This window comes from Aotus nancymaae, unplaced genomic scaffold (assembly GCF_030222135.1).
Source record: "Aotus nancymaae isolate 86718 unplaced genomic scaffold, 86718_ANA_hifiasm-v0.15.2.pri h1tg000036l, whole genome shotgun sequence".
NCBI lineage: Eukaryota > Metazoa > Chordata > Mammalia > Primates > Aotidae > Aotus > Aotus nancymaae.
Genome location: NW_026988450.1, coordinates 50071294 through 50087235, shown reverse-complemented (window position 1 = coordinate 50087235; position 15942 = coordinate 50071294). Strand labels below are relative to the sequence as shown.

The 15942-nt window shown below is 41.1% G+C and overlaps 1 protein-coding gene across 4 annotated transcripts in view; it reads left to right on the top strand.

The window, feature by feature from the left end:
* Positions 1-8263: 8263 nt before the first annotated feature.
* The window catches only part of ZNF706 (zinc finger protein 706), a 38176-nt gene continuing 30497 nt past the window's right edge, over positions 8264-15942 (top strand). Inside the window, exons 1-4 of one of the 4 annotated variants that reach the window (XM_021675747.2) lie at positions 8264-8435; positions 12091-12227; positions 13754-13861; positions 14603-14909. In XM_021675747.2, coding sequence (XP_021531422.1) covers positions 12093-12227; positions 13754-13849 — 231 coding nt within the window. In that variant the 5' untranslated portion in view covers positions 8264-8435; positions 12091-12092 and the 3' untranslated portion in view covers positions 13850-13861; positions 14603-14909. Of the gene's footprint in view, positions 8436-8806; positions 9222-12090; positions 12228-13753; positions 14910-15942 lie in introns of those variants that run through there. The other 3 variants (XM_064384459.1, XM_064384457.1, XM_064384458.1) reach the window with 3 other exon arrangements.

Genomic DNA, 15942 nt, shown 5'->3' with positions numbered 1-15942 from the left:
GTTTCATATAAGAGGCTTTCCTCAAATGTCGGATTATCCTTGGCTGTGTGTTCACATTTAAGAACAAGTCACTAGACATCTGATTGGAAGACTGACACATGTAGGTGGCACTTTTCAAACACGGGATTCATTGCAGGATTACCTGACTGTACTGTCTTATTGGGGAAACCCAGGTATCAGTATCTTTAGATATTTTCATTGGGTTCAGTTCTAATCCCCAAGAAAACTCTTTCAGTTTCCTGGCTGGAGGCAAAAGATTGTCTGTTCCCATTCTCAGAGCTGAGACAGGGAAGAAGGGTCTCTCAACATTCACCTTAAATTTTCACTTAGTCCTCTGTTGTGCTACCCCACATATGCTTGCTGCCCCTTCAGTCCAGAAACCCCCTTCTCTCCTAAATCAGTTACCACTCATTCACTTACTTTGCAGCTTCCAAAATTCTGCTTTACCTAGGATTCTTTTCTGTTTTCATTGTCTTCGTGAGTTTATGCCTTCTTATAAGCTCCTTTCCCATTATTTTTAGCGGGATTTCAAGAAAGAGTAGGGCTGAATGCATGTGTTCAAGCCTCCATCTCTAACTGGAGGGCAGGGGTAATCATTTTCAAATTTTCAAATACTGGCCTCACGGATAGTCATTGATACTTGAAATTTCATTCATAATCTTATTTCATCCATTTACAGTTGCTTATTAACTACCTGCTAGGTGCCAGGCACTGTATTAGATGCTGGTTAACAAGACATAACTCAGGACCTGAGGGAGCTCATCATCTATGGAGATGTAATTAGATAAACAGGCAAGTACAATACAGTAAGATAACCGTTAATTTTAAGAAAGTACATCATAATCCGTGATACCTAGGAGGCCTCATAACCGAGTTTAAAGGAATTGTCCAGACTTACATTCATTCAACAAATATTTATTGGGTACCTACATCATGCCAGGTGCTCTGCTAAATACAGGCTACACAGGGGTAAAAAGAACAGATACAGAACCACCCTTATAATGTACACAGGACCATGGCTCAGCCTCAGGAAAAAGACTGACAGGAGCCCAAATCTTAGCTTTTCCAGTCACCAGTTGTGTAATCTTAGATAACTTAGCCATTTCGTACCTTAGCTACAAGAGAGCTGTTGAGAAGGTTAAATGAATCAAAACATATAAAGCACATATAACAGTGCCTAGTAGATAGTAAGTACAGCAGAAGTGTTACATGTTATTTTAGGAATCAAATGGAAAGGAGAAATTCTACAAATTTAAATATGTATACACATACATACACATTATATATACATATATAGAAAACATTGCATGAAACAATAAATAACACTGCATGATAAATGCAAAGGATGAAAAGTGCAAGGACTCCTCACTCAGATGGGGGCTCAAGGGAGGAAGAACCTCAGGAAGAAAAGCTTCTCTGACAATGTGATATTGATGCTGGAAGTGGAAGAGTGACTGGAAAATAGCCATAGTAGGGGGAACATACTGTGAGAAAGGGAAAAGAATCTGCCATGGCCTCGAAGTGGGAAGAATTGGGTTGGTTTGAGAAACTAAAGATCATTAAGACTGGCGCAGAGCAAGAGAGAAGAGCATGCAGACAAGGCTTAGTCAGCAATGATAAGAATATTGAGTTTTATTCTGTGTGCCGTTGAGAGCCAGTGAAAGATTTTAGGCACAGAAGGGTCATGAGCAGTTCTGCATTTTTAAAAGATCACCCTGGTTGTCTAATGGTGACTGTATTAAAGGGAAACTGAAGATGTTCTCCACTTCTTGGTAGGTTATTGCCCCAGACAAACCAGATGAAAGATGATGATTTGGGCCGGGCATGGTGGCTCACGCCTGTAATCCCAGCACATGGGGAGCCAAGGCAGGTGGATCACTTCAGGCCAGGAGCCCAAGACCAGCCTGGCCAACATGGCAAAACCCCATCTCTCCTAAAAACACAAAAAAATTAGCCAGATGTGGTGATGCATGCCTGTAATCCCAGCTATTTGTGAGGCTGAGGCATGAGAATCGCTTGAACCCAGGAGGCAGAGGTTGCATTGAGCTGATACTGCACTACTGCACTCCAGCCTGGGTGACAGAGCAAGACTGTCTCATAACAAACAAATAAATTTAAAAAAAGTTCATCTTCCCCAAAAGAAAGTCCATAACCATTACTAGTAACTTCCCATTTTTCCCTAATTCTGTCAACCCTAAGCAACCACTAATTTACTTTCTGTCTCTATAGATTTGCCTATTCTGGACATTTCACATAAATCAAAAACATATAATATATAGTCTTTTGTGACAGGCTCCTTTCACTTAGCATAATGTTTTCAAGGTTCATCCAAGTCGAGGCATTTATCAGAACCTCTTTCCTTTTTATGGCCAAATATTTCATTCTATGGCTATACCACGGTTTATCAGTTCATCAGCTGATGAATATTTGTGTTGTTTCTATTTTGACTATTATGAATAATGCTGTTTAAAATGTACAAATTTTTGTGTGAATGTATGTTCTCATTGCTCTTGGATATGTATCTAGGATTGGAATTGTTAGGTCATATGATAACTCTGTGTTTAAGTTTTGGAAAACTGCCAGACTGTTTCCCAAAGAAGCTACACCATTTTACATTCTAACCAGAAATGTATGAAGTTTGCAGTTTCTTCATGTCCTCTCCAATACTTGTTATCATCTGTCTTTTTTATTATAGCCATCCTAGTGTGTGTGAAGTATAATATTATCTCATATTTTGATTTGCATTTCTTTGATGACTAAGAATGGTGAGCATTGTTTTCAGGTGCTTATTAGCCATTTGGATATCTTGTTTGGAGAAGTGTCTAATCAGATCTGTTATCCATTTTTTAATTAGGTATTTGCTTTCTTAGTATGAAGTTGTAAGCGTTCTTTATATATTCTAGATAAAAGTCATTTATCAGATATATAATTTGCAAATGTATTCTCCCATTCTGTAGGTGGTCTTTTTTTTTTTTAAATGGTATCTTTTGAAGCCCAAAGTATGTTAATTTTGATGAAGTTCAATTTATCCGTTGTTTTTTTTTCTTTTGTCACTAATGCTTTTGGTGTTACATCTTAAAAAGGCTTTTTTACCTGGACACAGTGGCTCACGCCTGTAATCCCAGCACTTTGGGAGGCCAAGGTGGGTGGATCAGGAAGTCAAGAGATTGAGACCATCCTGACCAACATGGTGAAACCTCATATCTACGAAAAATACAAAAATTAGTTGGGTGTGGTGGCACGCGCCTGTAGTCTCAGCTACTCAGGAGGCTGAGGCAGGAGAATCGCCTGAACCTGAGAAGCAGAGGTTGCAGTGAACCAAGATCACACCACTGCACTCCAGTCTGGCAACAGAGAGAGACTCCATCTCAAAAAAAGAAAAAAAAAAAAAGGCCTTTTTAACCCATGGTCATGCATATTTACTCCTATATTTTCTCCTAGGATGATTATGTTTTAGCACTTACGTTTAGACCTTCGAACCATTGGGAGTTAATTTTTCTATATGCTATGAGGATAAGATTCAACTTTATTCTTTTACATGTGGCTATCTAGTTGTCCCAGCACCATTTGCTGAAAAGACTACTCCTTACCCATTGAATTTGTTTGGTGCCTGTGTTGAAAATTAATTGACTATACATATGAAGGTTTATTTTTAGACTTTCAATCCTATCCCATTGATTTATATGTCTAATCTTATTTCAGTACCACACTGTTTTAATTACTGTAGCCTTATAATCAGCTTTTAAATTGGGAAATGTGAATCTTCCAAATTTGTTCTTTTTTTCCAAAAAATTGGAATTTTTTCCAAGGTTGTTTTGTCTATTCTGGGCTCCTTGAATTTCCGTATGAATTTTAGAATAAGTTTGTGTAAAGATATCAGATGGAATTTTGATAGGGGTGGCACCAAATCTGTAGATCAACTTGAAGATTATTGCCATCTTTACAAAGTCTTCCGACCCATGAACATGAGATACCGTTCCATTTATTCAGGTCTTCTTTAATTTCTTTCAACAATGTTATTTAGAGTTTAGAATATAAGTTTTGCACTTCTTTTGGTAAGTTTATTCCTAAGTATTCTTTTTGGTGCTATTCTAGTAAATCATGTAATTTTTTAAGGCTATTTTTAAAGTCTCTAAAATCAAGATGTATCTTACAATCAAGGATATCAGCATTTTGTCATAATTCAGTTTGCAGTATTTTTTAATCTTAGTGGACATACATGTGACTTACAATTAATGGCTCCTTAGACTCAATACAATATAGTATTAAATGTGAATGTCTATAAGACATTAGAGGAGATGGGTTGTGGGCATTTGGATATGCCAATTTGGAGACAGAAATGTGGGGGTCATCTGAAGCTTGCTATTTAAGCCACAACAGTGAATGAGATTCCTTTGGGGAAAGAATATAAAGAAGATAAGAAGATCCAGGTTGCAGGTGTGAGAAATCTCACCAAGCAGAAGCAAGTGGAGGAGGAAGAGGTGATTAAAAATAAAAATCCATTTCTGTTGTAAGTTTATTGTTGTCATTATTGCTGTTGCTATTATTTGCCACTACACATTTGTCAGAATAATCTGTTTATTAGGAAAGTAATATGTCGATTAATCACCAATTCTTTTATTCTCCCAAATCCTACATGAATACAAGTAAATAAATAAACCTTTCAGGTCTTTAGAGAAGCATTTTAATCTGATTGTGATTTTGGATAGAAAATAGGCACGTTTATTGCATCTTAACCTTGACTGATTGTCTAAAGGCAGCAGAAGAAAAACGGGAGAGTTACTGTAGCATTCACAATTAAAGCCAGAAATGTGTATAAGAATGCTTCTAAGAAGTTCATATCGCATTTGCCTTTCACATTTCTATAACGTAAGTAGGACACCAGCTGGTAGTAATGCTAATTCATCCGCCTTTCACTTACTGTGTGTCACTTCACAGATGTTGAATCTTATCCATTCCTTGTTTTTTTCTTTTTTTCATTTTTTCTTTGTATTTCAAATTCCCTAACCATCACACAAAGTTACCATTATGCCATATCCTTTAGGCAGTGGTTCTCAATCAGGGGAGATTTTGACCCCCTGAGAACATTTGACAACGTCTGGAGATATTTTTAGTTGTCACAGCTGGAGATGAGGTGCTACTGGCATAAGCAGGTAGAAGACAGGGATGTTGCTAAACATCCTACAATCCCCAGGACAGATCCCCATGATAAAGAATCACCCAGCCCAAATTTCAATGGTGCTGATATTAAGAAACAGTACCTATGAGGATAAGTTTATATGTACATGAACTTTCTGCGGGCAAAGTCAATAGCTTTCACCAAATTCTCAAGTGACTCAAACACTTAAGAAACAACGGCTTGAATACATGTTTCATCTAGGCCATGGTAAAGCATGACATATTAACCCACCTCACAATAGGAGTCACCTCTCTAGTTAAGAAGACTTATCTCTGCCAGACAGATTTCACTGTCTCTTTCCACTGTCTACTGTCATTCATGGCTAGACAAACACAGATCTCTGAAGTTCCCATTTCTAGGGCCTCCAAGTACTTCATCCCTCTATCAGCCAAATTAGTATAACCATTATGGTTATAGTGACTATTGGTGACTAAGCTAGAGCTCCATGATGTGTCTATTTAAAAGCTGCTCTCTTCAGACACACTTGGTTCATTTGGTCAATATCCATTTATTCAATGTCTACTACATTTAACACACTGCATATATGGTGATGAAAATAATCTTACAATCTAGTATTAGAGAATAATTTAAAACTGTAAGAAGGAAGAGCATGAAAAGTGAAGGTAGGAGGAGCTCAAATGAGGATGAAGAGGGAGAACTGAACACCCGGATCACTGCACGCCATGTTTATTTTTCTTTTTTCTTATTTTATTTATTGATTTTTAGATGGAGTTTCGCTCTTGTTGCCCAGGCTAGAGTGCAATGGCGCTATCTCAACTCACCACAACCTCTGCCTCCCGGGTTCAAGGGATTCTCCTGTCTCAACCTCCCGAGTAGCTGGGATTACAGGCATGCGCCACCACGCTCGGTTAATTTTGTATTTTTAGCAGTGACAGGTCTCCAGCTCCTGACTTTAGGTAATCTACCCGGCCTCTGCCTCCCAAAGTACTGGGATTACAGGCCTGAGCCACCACATCTGGCTGCACGCCATGTTTCATTTCGTGTTTTTCTCCACTCAAATGCAATAAGCAGCTAACTCCTTCTGGCTAGTTTAAACAATTCTGTGAAATATTCAACTAACATTTCGTGGGCACTGACAGGCAAACCTGGGAAACGACACTACAGGCGAGTTAAGAATAGCCAATGCAAATGCTTTTTTTTTTTTTTTTTTTGTCACTAACAGTTCTAATTAGACACTAATGTGCGAGGGAGGGGGTTAAGTAAGCAGAATAAAGCTGATGTCCTCCGGGCACGGTGTAATCCCAGCACTTTGAGAGGCCGAGGCAGGCGGATCACGAGGTCAAGAGATCGAGACGACCCTGGCCAACACAGTGAAACCCCGTCTCTACTAAAAATACAAAAATTAGCTGGGCGTGGTGGTCCACGCCTGTAATCCCAGCTACTCGGGAGGCTGAGGCAGGAGATCGATTGAACCAGGGAGAGTTGCAGTGAGCCGAGATGGCGCCACTGCACTCCAGCCGGAAGACAGAGCGAGACTCGGTCTCAAAAAAAAAAAAAAAAAAAAAAAAAAGCTGATGTCTAAAGTACTGTTTCCAGATAATCAGCAAATGTAATCATGGTTAGAATAGCCATAGCTCTTGATCAGCTATTGAAAGTTTGCTGCCATTGCCTGTAAATCAAGAGAGAGAGCGAGCGCTAGAGAGGGAGAGACAGCAAAGAACTGTAACCATTCGCCAAAGTATTAGCAACTCCGTACTGTATATTGTTAGCAGTAAGACCAAATCCCTCAGGGAAGCCTGGCCAGCAGTTATTATTATTATCATTATTTAGGCAGTGTCACTCTGTGGCCAGGCCAGAGTGCAGTGGCGCGATCTTGGCTCACTGCAACCTCTACCTCCTGGGCTCTAACGATTCTCCCACCTCCCGCGTACTGGGACTACAGGCGCGGGCCACCATCCTCCGCTAATTTTTTATTTTATTTGTAGAGACTGAAGTCTCGCTATGTCACTCAGGCTGGTCTGGAACTCCTGGGCTCGAGTGATCCCCCGGCCTTTGGCTCCCAAAGGGCTGGGATTACACGCGTGAGACACCGCGCCAGGCCGAGCCAGCAATTTTTTTTTTTTAGACGTTGTCTCGCTCTGTTGCCGCCTCCCGGGTTCAAGCGATTCTCCTGCCTCAGCTTCCCGAGTAGCTGGGATTACAGGCGAGCGCCACCCCGCCCAGCTAATTTTTGTATTTTTTAGTAGAGACGGGGTTTCACCATGTTGACCAAGATGGTCTTGATCTCTTAACCTTGTGATCCGCCCTCCTCAGCTTCCCAAAGTGCTGGGATTACACGCGAGAGCCACCGCGCCCGGCCCTAGCCAGCAATTTTTAATGGGGCTCAGGCTTGAATCTTGAATTCGCTAAAACTCCCCAGCTTGGGAAAACACCCGGGATTTCCATGAGTGAAGGAAAGGGCGGCTGGTGAGAGAACAAAGGCTGCGCGTCCGCGTTCGGAGCCGCTGGGCAGCCGGCCTCGCTGGGGACCGGGCCTGCGGTGTCCCCGGTGGCGGGGCTCCCAGACTGTGACCTGGCCGCCGCGGCCCCGCGCTCCTCTCCCGGGCCAGCTCCTCAGCCGGTGCCCAGGAGGGCGCCGCGGAGACTGGCGCGACAGCCAGGGAGGCGCGGGAAAAGGGACGCGGGGCCTCAGGCCCGGCTGCCGCCCGAGCGGGTGAGCGAGACAGCGACTTGTGAAACACGCCGCGGCCCGGTCTCCAGCCAGGACAGGGACCACGCGGCTCCCAAGGCCAGGTGAAGAAGCCGCCGAGAGAGTGCGACGGAGAGGAGGGGCGCCCGGGGACAGAGGGCGACGTTCCCCGAAGTTCACGTCCGCCAGGGTCAGCACTCGCGCTTATGTAATAGGGGCGCGCTGCCATTGGCCCGCGCGACGGGCCAGGGCGCAGGCGTGCAAGCAGGGTGGGGGCGGGGGCGGGGAGGAGGCTGCCGCAGGAAGGCAAGTGGGCGGGGCTACGAGGAGCGGGCGGGGCGGGGGCGCCGGGGAGATCCGCGCGGCGTGCGCGGGCACGAGGCGTAGTGGCCTCCCCTAAGGCTGAGGCGGCGGCGGGCGTGCGGCGGCGGCGGCGGGCGTGCGAGGCGCGGGCTGTTGTGCTCCCGGCTCTCCTCTTTCCCCACCTCGGCGGGTGGAGGAGGCCCAAGCGGTACTGGGCGCGCTCCCCATTACTCTCTCTCCGGCGTTCTTCCCCTGCCCTCTTGCGCTGCGCGGTCTCTCCGACTCAAGACTGTCCCGGCCCGGGTGAGCGGCAGCGGGGGCGGCGCTGACGCCGCGGGACGCCCGGGAAACGGGGCGGGGGCCGGCCGGCGGGGGGCGGTGGGGACCGTGGGACTCGCCGCGGGTCGCGAGGGGTCGCAGGGAGCGCCGGAGCCCGGCCCAGCGCGGGCCGCGGGAAGGAGGGTGAACTCGGGCGCCTGCCAGGCCCTGCAGGTGGCCGGGTGGCAGGCCAGCCGCGGGAGCGGAGTGGTAACCTTATCCCCGGCGACAGCCGCCGGTCGGCTGCCGGAGGCCGGCGCTCCCGGTGGCCTCAGGGTCCGGGTTTCGGGCAGTTTTGGCCTCCGGGAGGCGGGTCTCGGACCAGGGTCCTTGAGGACTGGCTAGGTGGGGGCTGCCTGGCCTTTGGTGGCAGGGAGGAAGAGGGGTTTCCGAGGCGGGAGAGGCCGGTTTGGGAAGGAAGGTGCGCCAGGCTGCGGCTGGGGTCGGAGAAGTGTGGGGTGAAGGAGACCTCACTCTGGGTGCGTTCCTCCTCTTCTCTTCTCAAAACGATGGAGTTGAAAGCTAGGGTCAGCCTATGGAGCGCTGCCTGGGCCTCTTCCTTTCAGATGGTTACGGAGAATGTGCCTACTTCCTGGACCCAAAATCCTTTTCTTCTCTTACTCATTTGTGTTGGTTTTAAAGGAGCTTTGGGGCAGTGCTTACTTGTTGCCTCCTACGAGAGCGCCTCATTTTAGAACTCGTTCCTTCTACTACTTCCTTCTTTGCAGCCCCTCGGAAAACCACACGAAGAGTTGCATTAAAAACCAGCATGTAGGTATTTGTAAATGACGTTTTCCCTCCAGTTTGTCGCATTTAATCAAGGAACGGTTGTAGCTGCTTACGATTTTGTAGAAAATGCTGTTGGCTTGAGAGCAAATCTTAAGTTGAGCTGTCCAAAAGCAGGTGGTTGGTTCGTTTGAGTTTCTGCTTTCAGAAAGGAAATCGATGTGGCGTGTTGTCAGAAGTTAGGGGCCTACCTCATGCATTTAGCCTATTTGATTCAATTTCCTTTATGTGGTGTTTTCTGTCTTCAGAATAAGAACAAGCAACTACTGTCTTTATTAAGTCTCTTCGGACTGTTTGATTGCTGTTTGATGACAATGGAAAATGGGTTAACTATTGTGTAATGTTAACATTTTAGGGAAAGTCCTAAGTGCAAAAGTTAAAAATAATTTTGTGTATCTATTGACATTACTTTGTACGAGTCACTACATGGAACTATCACAGTAGCTAGTAACTTCTAGAGAGCAAAGAAACTTCTGAAATTAGTGGCTTAATTTTTGAAGATTTTTTAAATCGTAAAACGAGAATTCCCACAAAATCAGTGTATCAGCATACATAAAATACATTGTGTCAGAAGAGTTAAGATGAGTGACAGGACTGACTACTTTGTTACAAGGTCCTGATAGTAAGACACTGAGACAGAAAAAATGTTATAAAACATTGGTATGCGTGAAGATTGATCATGTGACTACTGTCGTCCAAATTATACAAAAGTATCCAAACCTCTTTTTCATGCGAATAGGTTTGTAAGCTTGCAGTAACATCGGACTTAAACATACATTAAAAAAAAAAATGTGCCATTTGGCTTAGAATTAATAAAGATTTGTTTTTTTTGTTTTTTTGTTTTTTTTTTTGAGAGGAGTTTTGCTCTTGTTGCCCAAGCTGGAGTGCAATAGCTCGATCTCGGCTCACTGCAACCTCCGCCTCCTGAGTTCAAGTGATTCTCCTGCCTCAGCCTCCCGAGTAGTTGGAATTACAGATGCACGCCACCACCCCTGGCTAATTTTTTGTATTTTTAGTAGAAACGAGATTTCACCGTGTTAGCCAAGCTGGTCTTGAACTCCTGACCTCAGGTGATCCGCCTGCCTTGGCCTCCCATAGTGCTGGGATTATAGGCTCGAACCTTACTTTTGTTTGTTTGTTTAAGCAAAAATGGAAGCTTAGTCTTCAAGGACTGATACAGCTAGCAATATTTACCATTGTTTGGTGGGAATGGGGTTCTCATATTAGGCTAGCATGCTAACATTTTCAATTACGAAAATGTATTAGGCTAGTATGTAGTATGCTAGCCTAATATAAAAACTCTATGTTTTGTCAGTTGATTCAGCCGACTATCCTGAAAAACATTGACCCTCTTTTATATTTTATCTGACTTGTCAGTTCATTTTTTTGCTAGTGGGAACTTCTCCAGTGTATTTTTTCAGTTTCCTTTTTTGGGGAATAGGAGCTCAATAATTTTTATGAAATGCTTTGACCTCATATCCATTAACTAATTACGGTTCCAATCAGAAAAAGCTTCACCCTTCCCTGGTGAAGTTAATATAAATACATTGTATGTTCCTGTCCTGCAATAATTTACATTTAGTTACAGTGCTAGTCAAAACTATATATATATGAATTCTTCTTAGGATCCAATTTTGATATATTTAAAAAGCAATTGAGACTCATGAAAGACTCTTTATGAACAGGTTTAACTTGTATGGTCTAATAAAAGCCTTTAAATGGAAAAGTAAAAGTAACTTTTTTTCAGCGACATGATTTTTTTTAATCCATTTGGGTTCACTTCAGATCATCAGTAATAAAAAGTGGTATCTTTCAGCTTTGTAAAAGAACCCTCTTAACCACGTTCATTCCCTCAACTTGGAACTACTAGAGAGCAAAGAACCTTCTGGAATTAGTAGCTTGCTAATAATCTTATTTTATAATTTGTGCAGCAATCCAGCAAGACCAATGTTTTAAAAAAAATAATAACAGTAGTTTTATGAAAACTAAGTATTTAAGAGAACAGTGTCCACCCGTTTCAGTGGTCTCCTTTAGAAGGATTAGCTGTCAGCTCTTCCTTAAAGTTATAAGAATCACAATTGCAAGTCACCGTGAATACTGGGAAGGGAAATTGCCTTTGTTGAGTAATCAAATAAATGATGGGGGGTGGCTAATCTTTCTTAGTAAATTTTTGAAGATTACATACAATAAAGTGCATAAATCTTAAGTGTACAGTTCAATGAATTTTTACAAGTAAACACACTTGATTCAAGGTAGGGAACATTTTCAGAACCCCTAAGTCCTCTTCTTGCACTGCCTTCCCAGTCATTAACTCTAACCCCCAAGGTGACTCCTTTCACTATAGATTAGCTTTGCCTGTTTCAAACTTTAAATAATGTATATTCTCCACAACTGGCTTCTTTCCTTTAACATTGAGATACAACCAAGTTGTTACTTGTAACAATTTTTTAAATGCTGCGTAGTATTCCCGTTGTATAAATACTATAAAAATATGTATACAAGTTGTGCATCCATTTTACTGTTGATAGGCATTCAGATTGTTTCTAGTTTTGGAATAGGCACTGTGAACATTTTGTACATGTCTTGGGTACATAACATTTGCATTTCTATTGGATATATACCAAGAGTGGAATTGCTGGCTCATAGAATAAACAACTACCAACTAGCTTTCCACAGAGTTGTGCCAGTAGATACTTTTGTAGTAGTTGTATGTGGGAATTTTAATACCTATACATTTTTATTTGCCAGATGTTTCTATAAAACTTAAGGCTTCAATTCTAAGAACATTCTTATGCTTAGATTACTCTGTATTAGAGTAAATAAGCCACTCTAATGCTTTACCTTCTGTTTTTAGATATGGCTCGTGGACAGCAGAAGATTCAGTCTCAGCAGAAAAATGCCAAAAAGCAAGCTGGACAAAAGAAGAAACAAGGACATGACCAAAAGGCTGCTGCCAAAGCTGCCTTAATATATACCTGCACTGTCTGTAGGGTAAGGGGAATTGAAAGATAAGCTCTCCCATGGCAATTCTTTCATTATAAATTGGTTTGTGTAAATTAAAATTTTGAAACCATGGCAGAATAGATGCTTTACTTGAAATAGTAGGTTCAAGAGCTGGTTATTTAAGGTATCTATCTCATTCATCCTTTCAACAAATATGTTTTGAATGGCTTCTGTGGCCAGACAAAATTCTCTAGGTGCTGGGGAAAAGGAGTGAATAAAACAAAATCGCTTTATTTATATAGAATAAAGATGTCTTCCTAAGGGCATATGATACACTTCACTATATCATATAGCTGTAAACTACATTCTTAGAGCTATGTGATATGCCAGTAAATATACCTCTGGTAATATCATTGGCTTTTTTTTCCTCCTCCTTCACTAAATCCGTAATTAGGATGTCTATAAAACTATATAGAGTATATTCATGTTGAAAGCTTTTCTTAGAATTAATGTGTTTTATTAGATTTGAAAAACAATAATTACAGCAGCTACTTTTGAGTGCTTACCATATGCCAGACATAGATCTAGGTGTTTTACGTGTATTCACCCATTTAATCCACGTAACAACCCTATGAAATAAAGTACTTTTATTACTCTCATTTTACAGAAGAGTAAACTGAGTCATGGAAATTAAACAGTTTGTGTGGGGTCACCCTACTGGTTAGTAGAAGAGCTGGAATCTGAAGTCAGGCAGTTCAGCTCCAGAGTCTACCCTCTGGACCACTACTGTACTGCCTCTCAAAGAAATACTTCTGAAATTCCAAATCAGAGCCTCTTGCCTGTTTGTTTAAGCTAATTACCCTTGAAGTTAGTGAATGGCAGTGCCAAAGGAAACCATAGTGGGGTTAGTTTCCTACATATACACTCAAAATAATGAAATTGAGCAGCTTCTGATTGTTTGGAAAGAGGTAGGGTGCACAGTTTAATCAATTAATAATGAAGAAATACCTTAACCTAAAAGTGCTAAAGTAATTTGCATATTTAAAAACTCAAACCCATAGACTTTTATTTCATAGTTTGTTAATTGAATGGGTTAAAAATAAATAATTGAAGGTTCTTGTCAAGGGAAGTCAGTATAGTATAGTATTTGAGAGGTCACATACCTAGTATTAAGTTAAAATAAGGTCTTGGGCAAATTAAACTCTGGGTTTTAGTTTTCTTATCACATGAAATGAGGATGCTAGAAAGAGCTACAGATTACTTTAAAGGTTCTGTGGGAATTAAGGTAACATGCTTAACATAATAAGGGTTCAGTAAATGTTACCTGTTGTTTGCTGTTAATCAGATAAGCAGAAACATTCTGTGTGACCTACCTTTCTTTATATGTGAAATTTGGGAATGTTAGGAATTTCTTTACCACAAAATCCCTCTTCATATGCCAGCCACTGAGTTGTAGGAATTTAAAGATGTTTTGTGATAATTGTGTATCATGAGAAGGTTCAGGATTCTAAAAAGTAACACATTTTTGTTTCATAAATAAAGTCTAGCTCTCTTTTGCACAATTTTTTTGTTAGACACAAATGCCAGACCCTAAGACCTTCAAGCAGCACTTTGAGAGCAAGCATCCTAAGACTCCACTTCCTCCAGAATTAGCTGATGTTCAGGCATAAGGTTGTTTACAGGTAACTGACCTCTTTTTTATTGGTTTGTTAATATCAGGGTTGCAAAAAGACCAAAACTGTCTTCTCATATTGTGAAATTAATTTCTGCCTTCTGAGACTTTATTGCTTCCACCTTTTAATGTGTAACTTAAAAGTCCCTTTTTCTCAGACTATTTCCTTTCAATGCCTTTGAAACATCCAAATTTTTACTACTGTAGCCAAAAATGGGAAGATGAGTACATGCTGGCCAACTCTGGTCCAAGAATGGAAGAAACTTATCATTTTTAAATGAAATAGTGATTACAAAGATATTTGAGAGTTTTCCTCTCAGAAACAGTGTACACCAATGTTCCTGAGCACCTTTTTGCAGTTATTTTACTTATAATAATTAGCAGATGTTCTTCTTTTTTCCCCCTAACCCATCCCCTTAGCTGAGTTTGTGAGTATTAAAATATAGGGCAAAATGTAGATATGTGCCATGTAAATTTGTTTATAAATTTGTTGTTTTTGAAAGTCATCACTTTACACATTATATTTGGTTGGAATTTTTCCCCCTAAAGAGTGGAGTTAGTGGTGGATGTGTTGTGTGTTTGAGAATTATTTCTTTTTAAAATAAATTCTTCAAAGTTCTGTATATAAAGTCCAGTTGACAAATTTACCAGATACTATCTTCATAGTGTTTCTTCTTAGTTATTTGAAATGCAGATAAGTTGCATTTGTGTAATGGTAACATTCATTGAAAATTTTGCTTATGTTTTATAGGTGAATTCATGACACCTTTGAGTCTTCTACTGTATCAGACCTTAGGTAACATACCTGCAGCTGCTTTTCTAACAAACTGTTGATCAGCAAAAATAAAGGGGCTACAGAAACACTCATTTTTATGCTGTTCCCTTTTGGGCTTCATGCAAAGACAATTCTGTGTAAATGTACAGTTGACTCTGATTTGGAAATCTGAAAATCAGTCCATCCTTGTTATAAAAAATTTTTTTACAATTGTAATTATATTGATGTTCATATTGTGTAAAATAACTCATTTAATAAAGTAGTACTTTGATTTACAACATCACAGGATAAATGGTTTTAGAAATTCTGTTCTAACTTTCCACATTATTTGCCTTATAAAAATCTAATGAATTCATCAGCTAGAATTGCAAGTGCAATTCTTATATCCCTTTCTCAGCTCTGTGACAAGTTCCTTAGTTAAATTGGAGCACTCATTCATTAAACTTATGCATACGATTTTATTGGCAGCTGATGATCTAGGTGAAAAATGACTTATCTGCTGCCTTAGTATATTGCAGTTATATATCATTGTCCCCCTCTGATTATTTCCTGTGTTTGAGTTAGAATATATATATGCGTTTTTGTTTTGTTGGTTTTTTTTTTTTTTTTGAGACGGAGTCTCGCTCTGTCACCAGGCTGGAGTGCAGTGGTGCAATCTTGGCTCGCTGTAACCTCCGCTTCCCAGGTTCAAGTGATTCTCCTGCCTCAGCCTCCCCAGTCACTGGGACTACAGGCATGCGCCACCATGCACAGCTAATATTTGTATTTTTAGTAGGGATGGGGTTCTACCATGTTGCTCAGGATGGTCTCGATCCCTTGACTTCATGATCCACCCGCCTCGGCCTCCCAAAGTCCTGGGATTACATGCATGAGCCACCACACCCAGCCGAGTTGGAATATTTAAAATTGCGGTATGACCTGGCTCTAACTGCCAATCAGGTGTTCCCTGTAGATAACTGATAAATTCCTAAAAGCAGTTGGATTGTCAGTGAGCCCTTCTGAAAGATTAGGTTCTCATGTGTATATGCCATAATGAAATAATCATTAAGCCTATTGTTTAATGCAAAATATGGAACAAATGTGAACTGGTAAAGATCTGTTTTGATACTAGATTCTTTGAAAATTCTTGAAGTTCTTTAATTTGAAATTGAAACATAATTTTTGAGGTTTTTGGAAGTTATTATTTGGCTGTTTATACAAACGGATTTTGCATTAACAGGAAGATTGGAATGACTTGTGGCTGGATGAATTCCTAGAACCCCCTCCCTCCTTTCTTTTATAAGTGAGTTGATTTTAGGAGTCTGCTTTGTGCTATT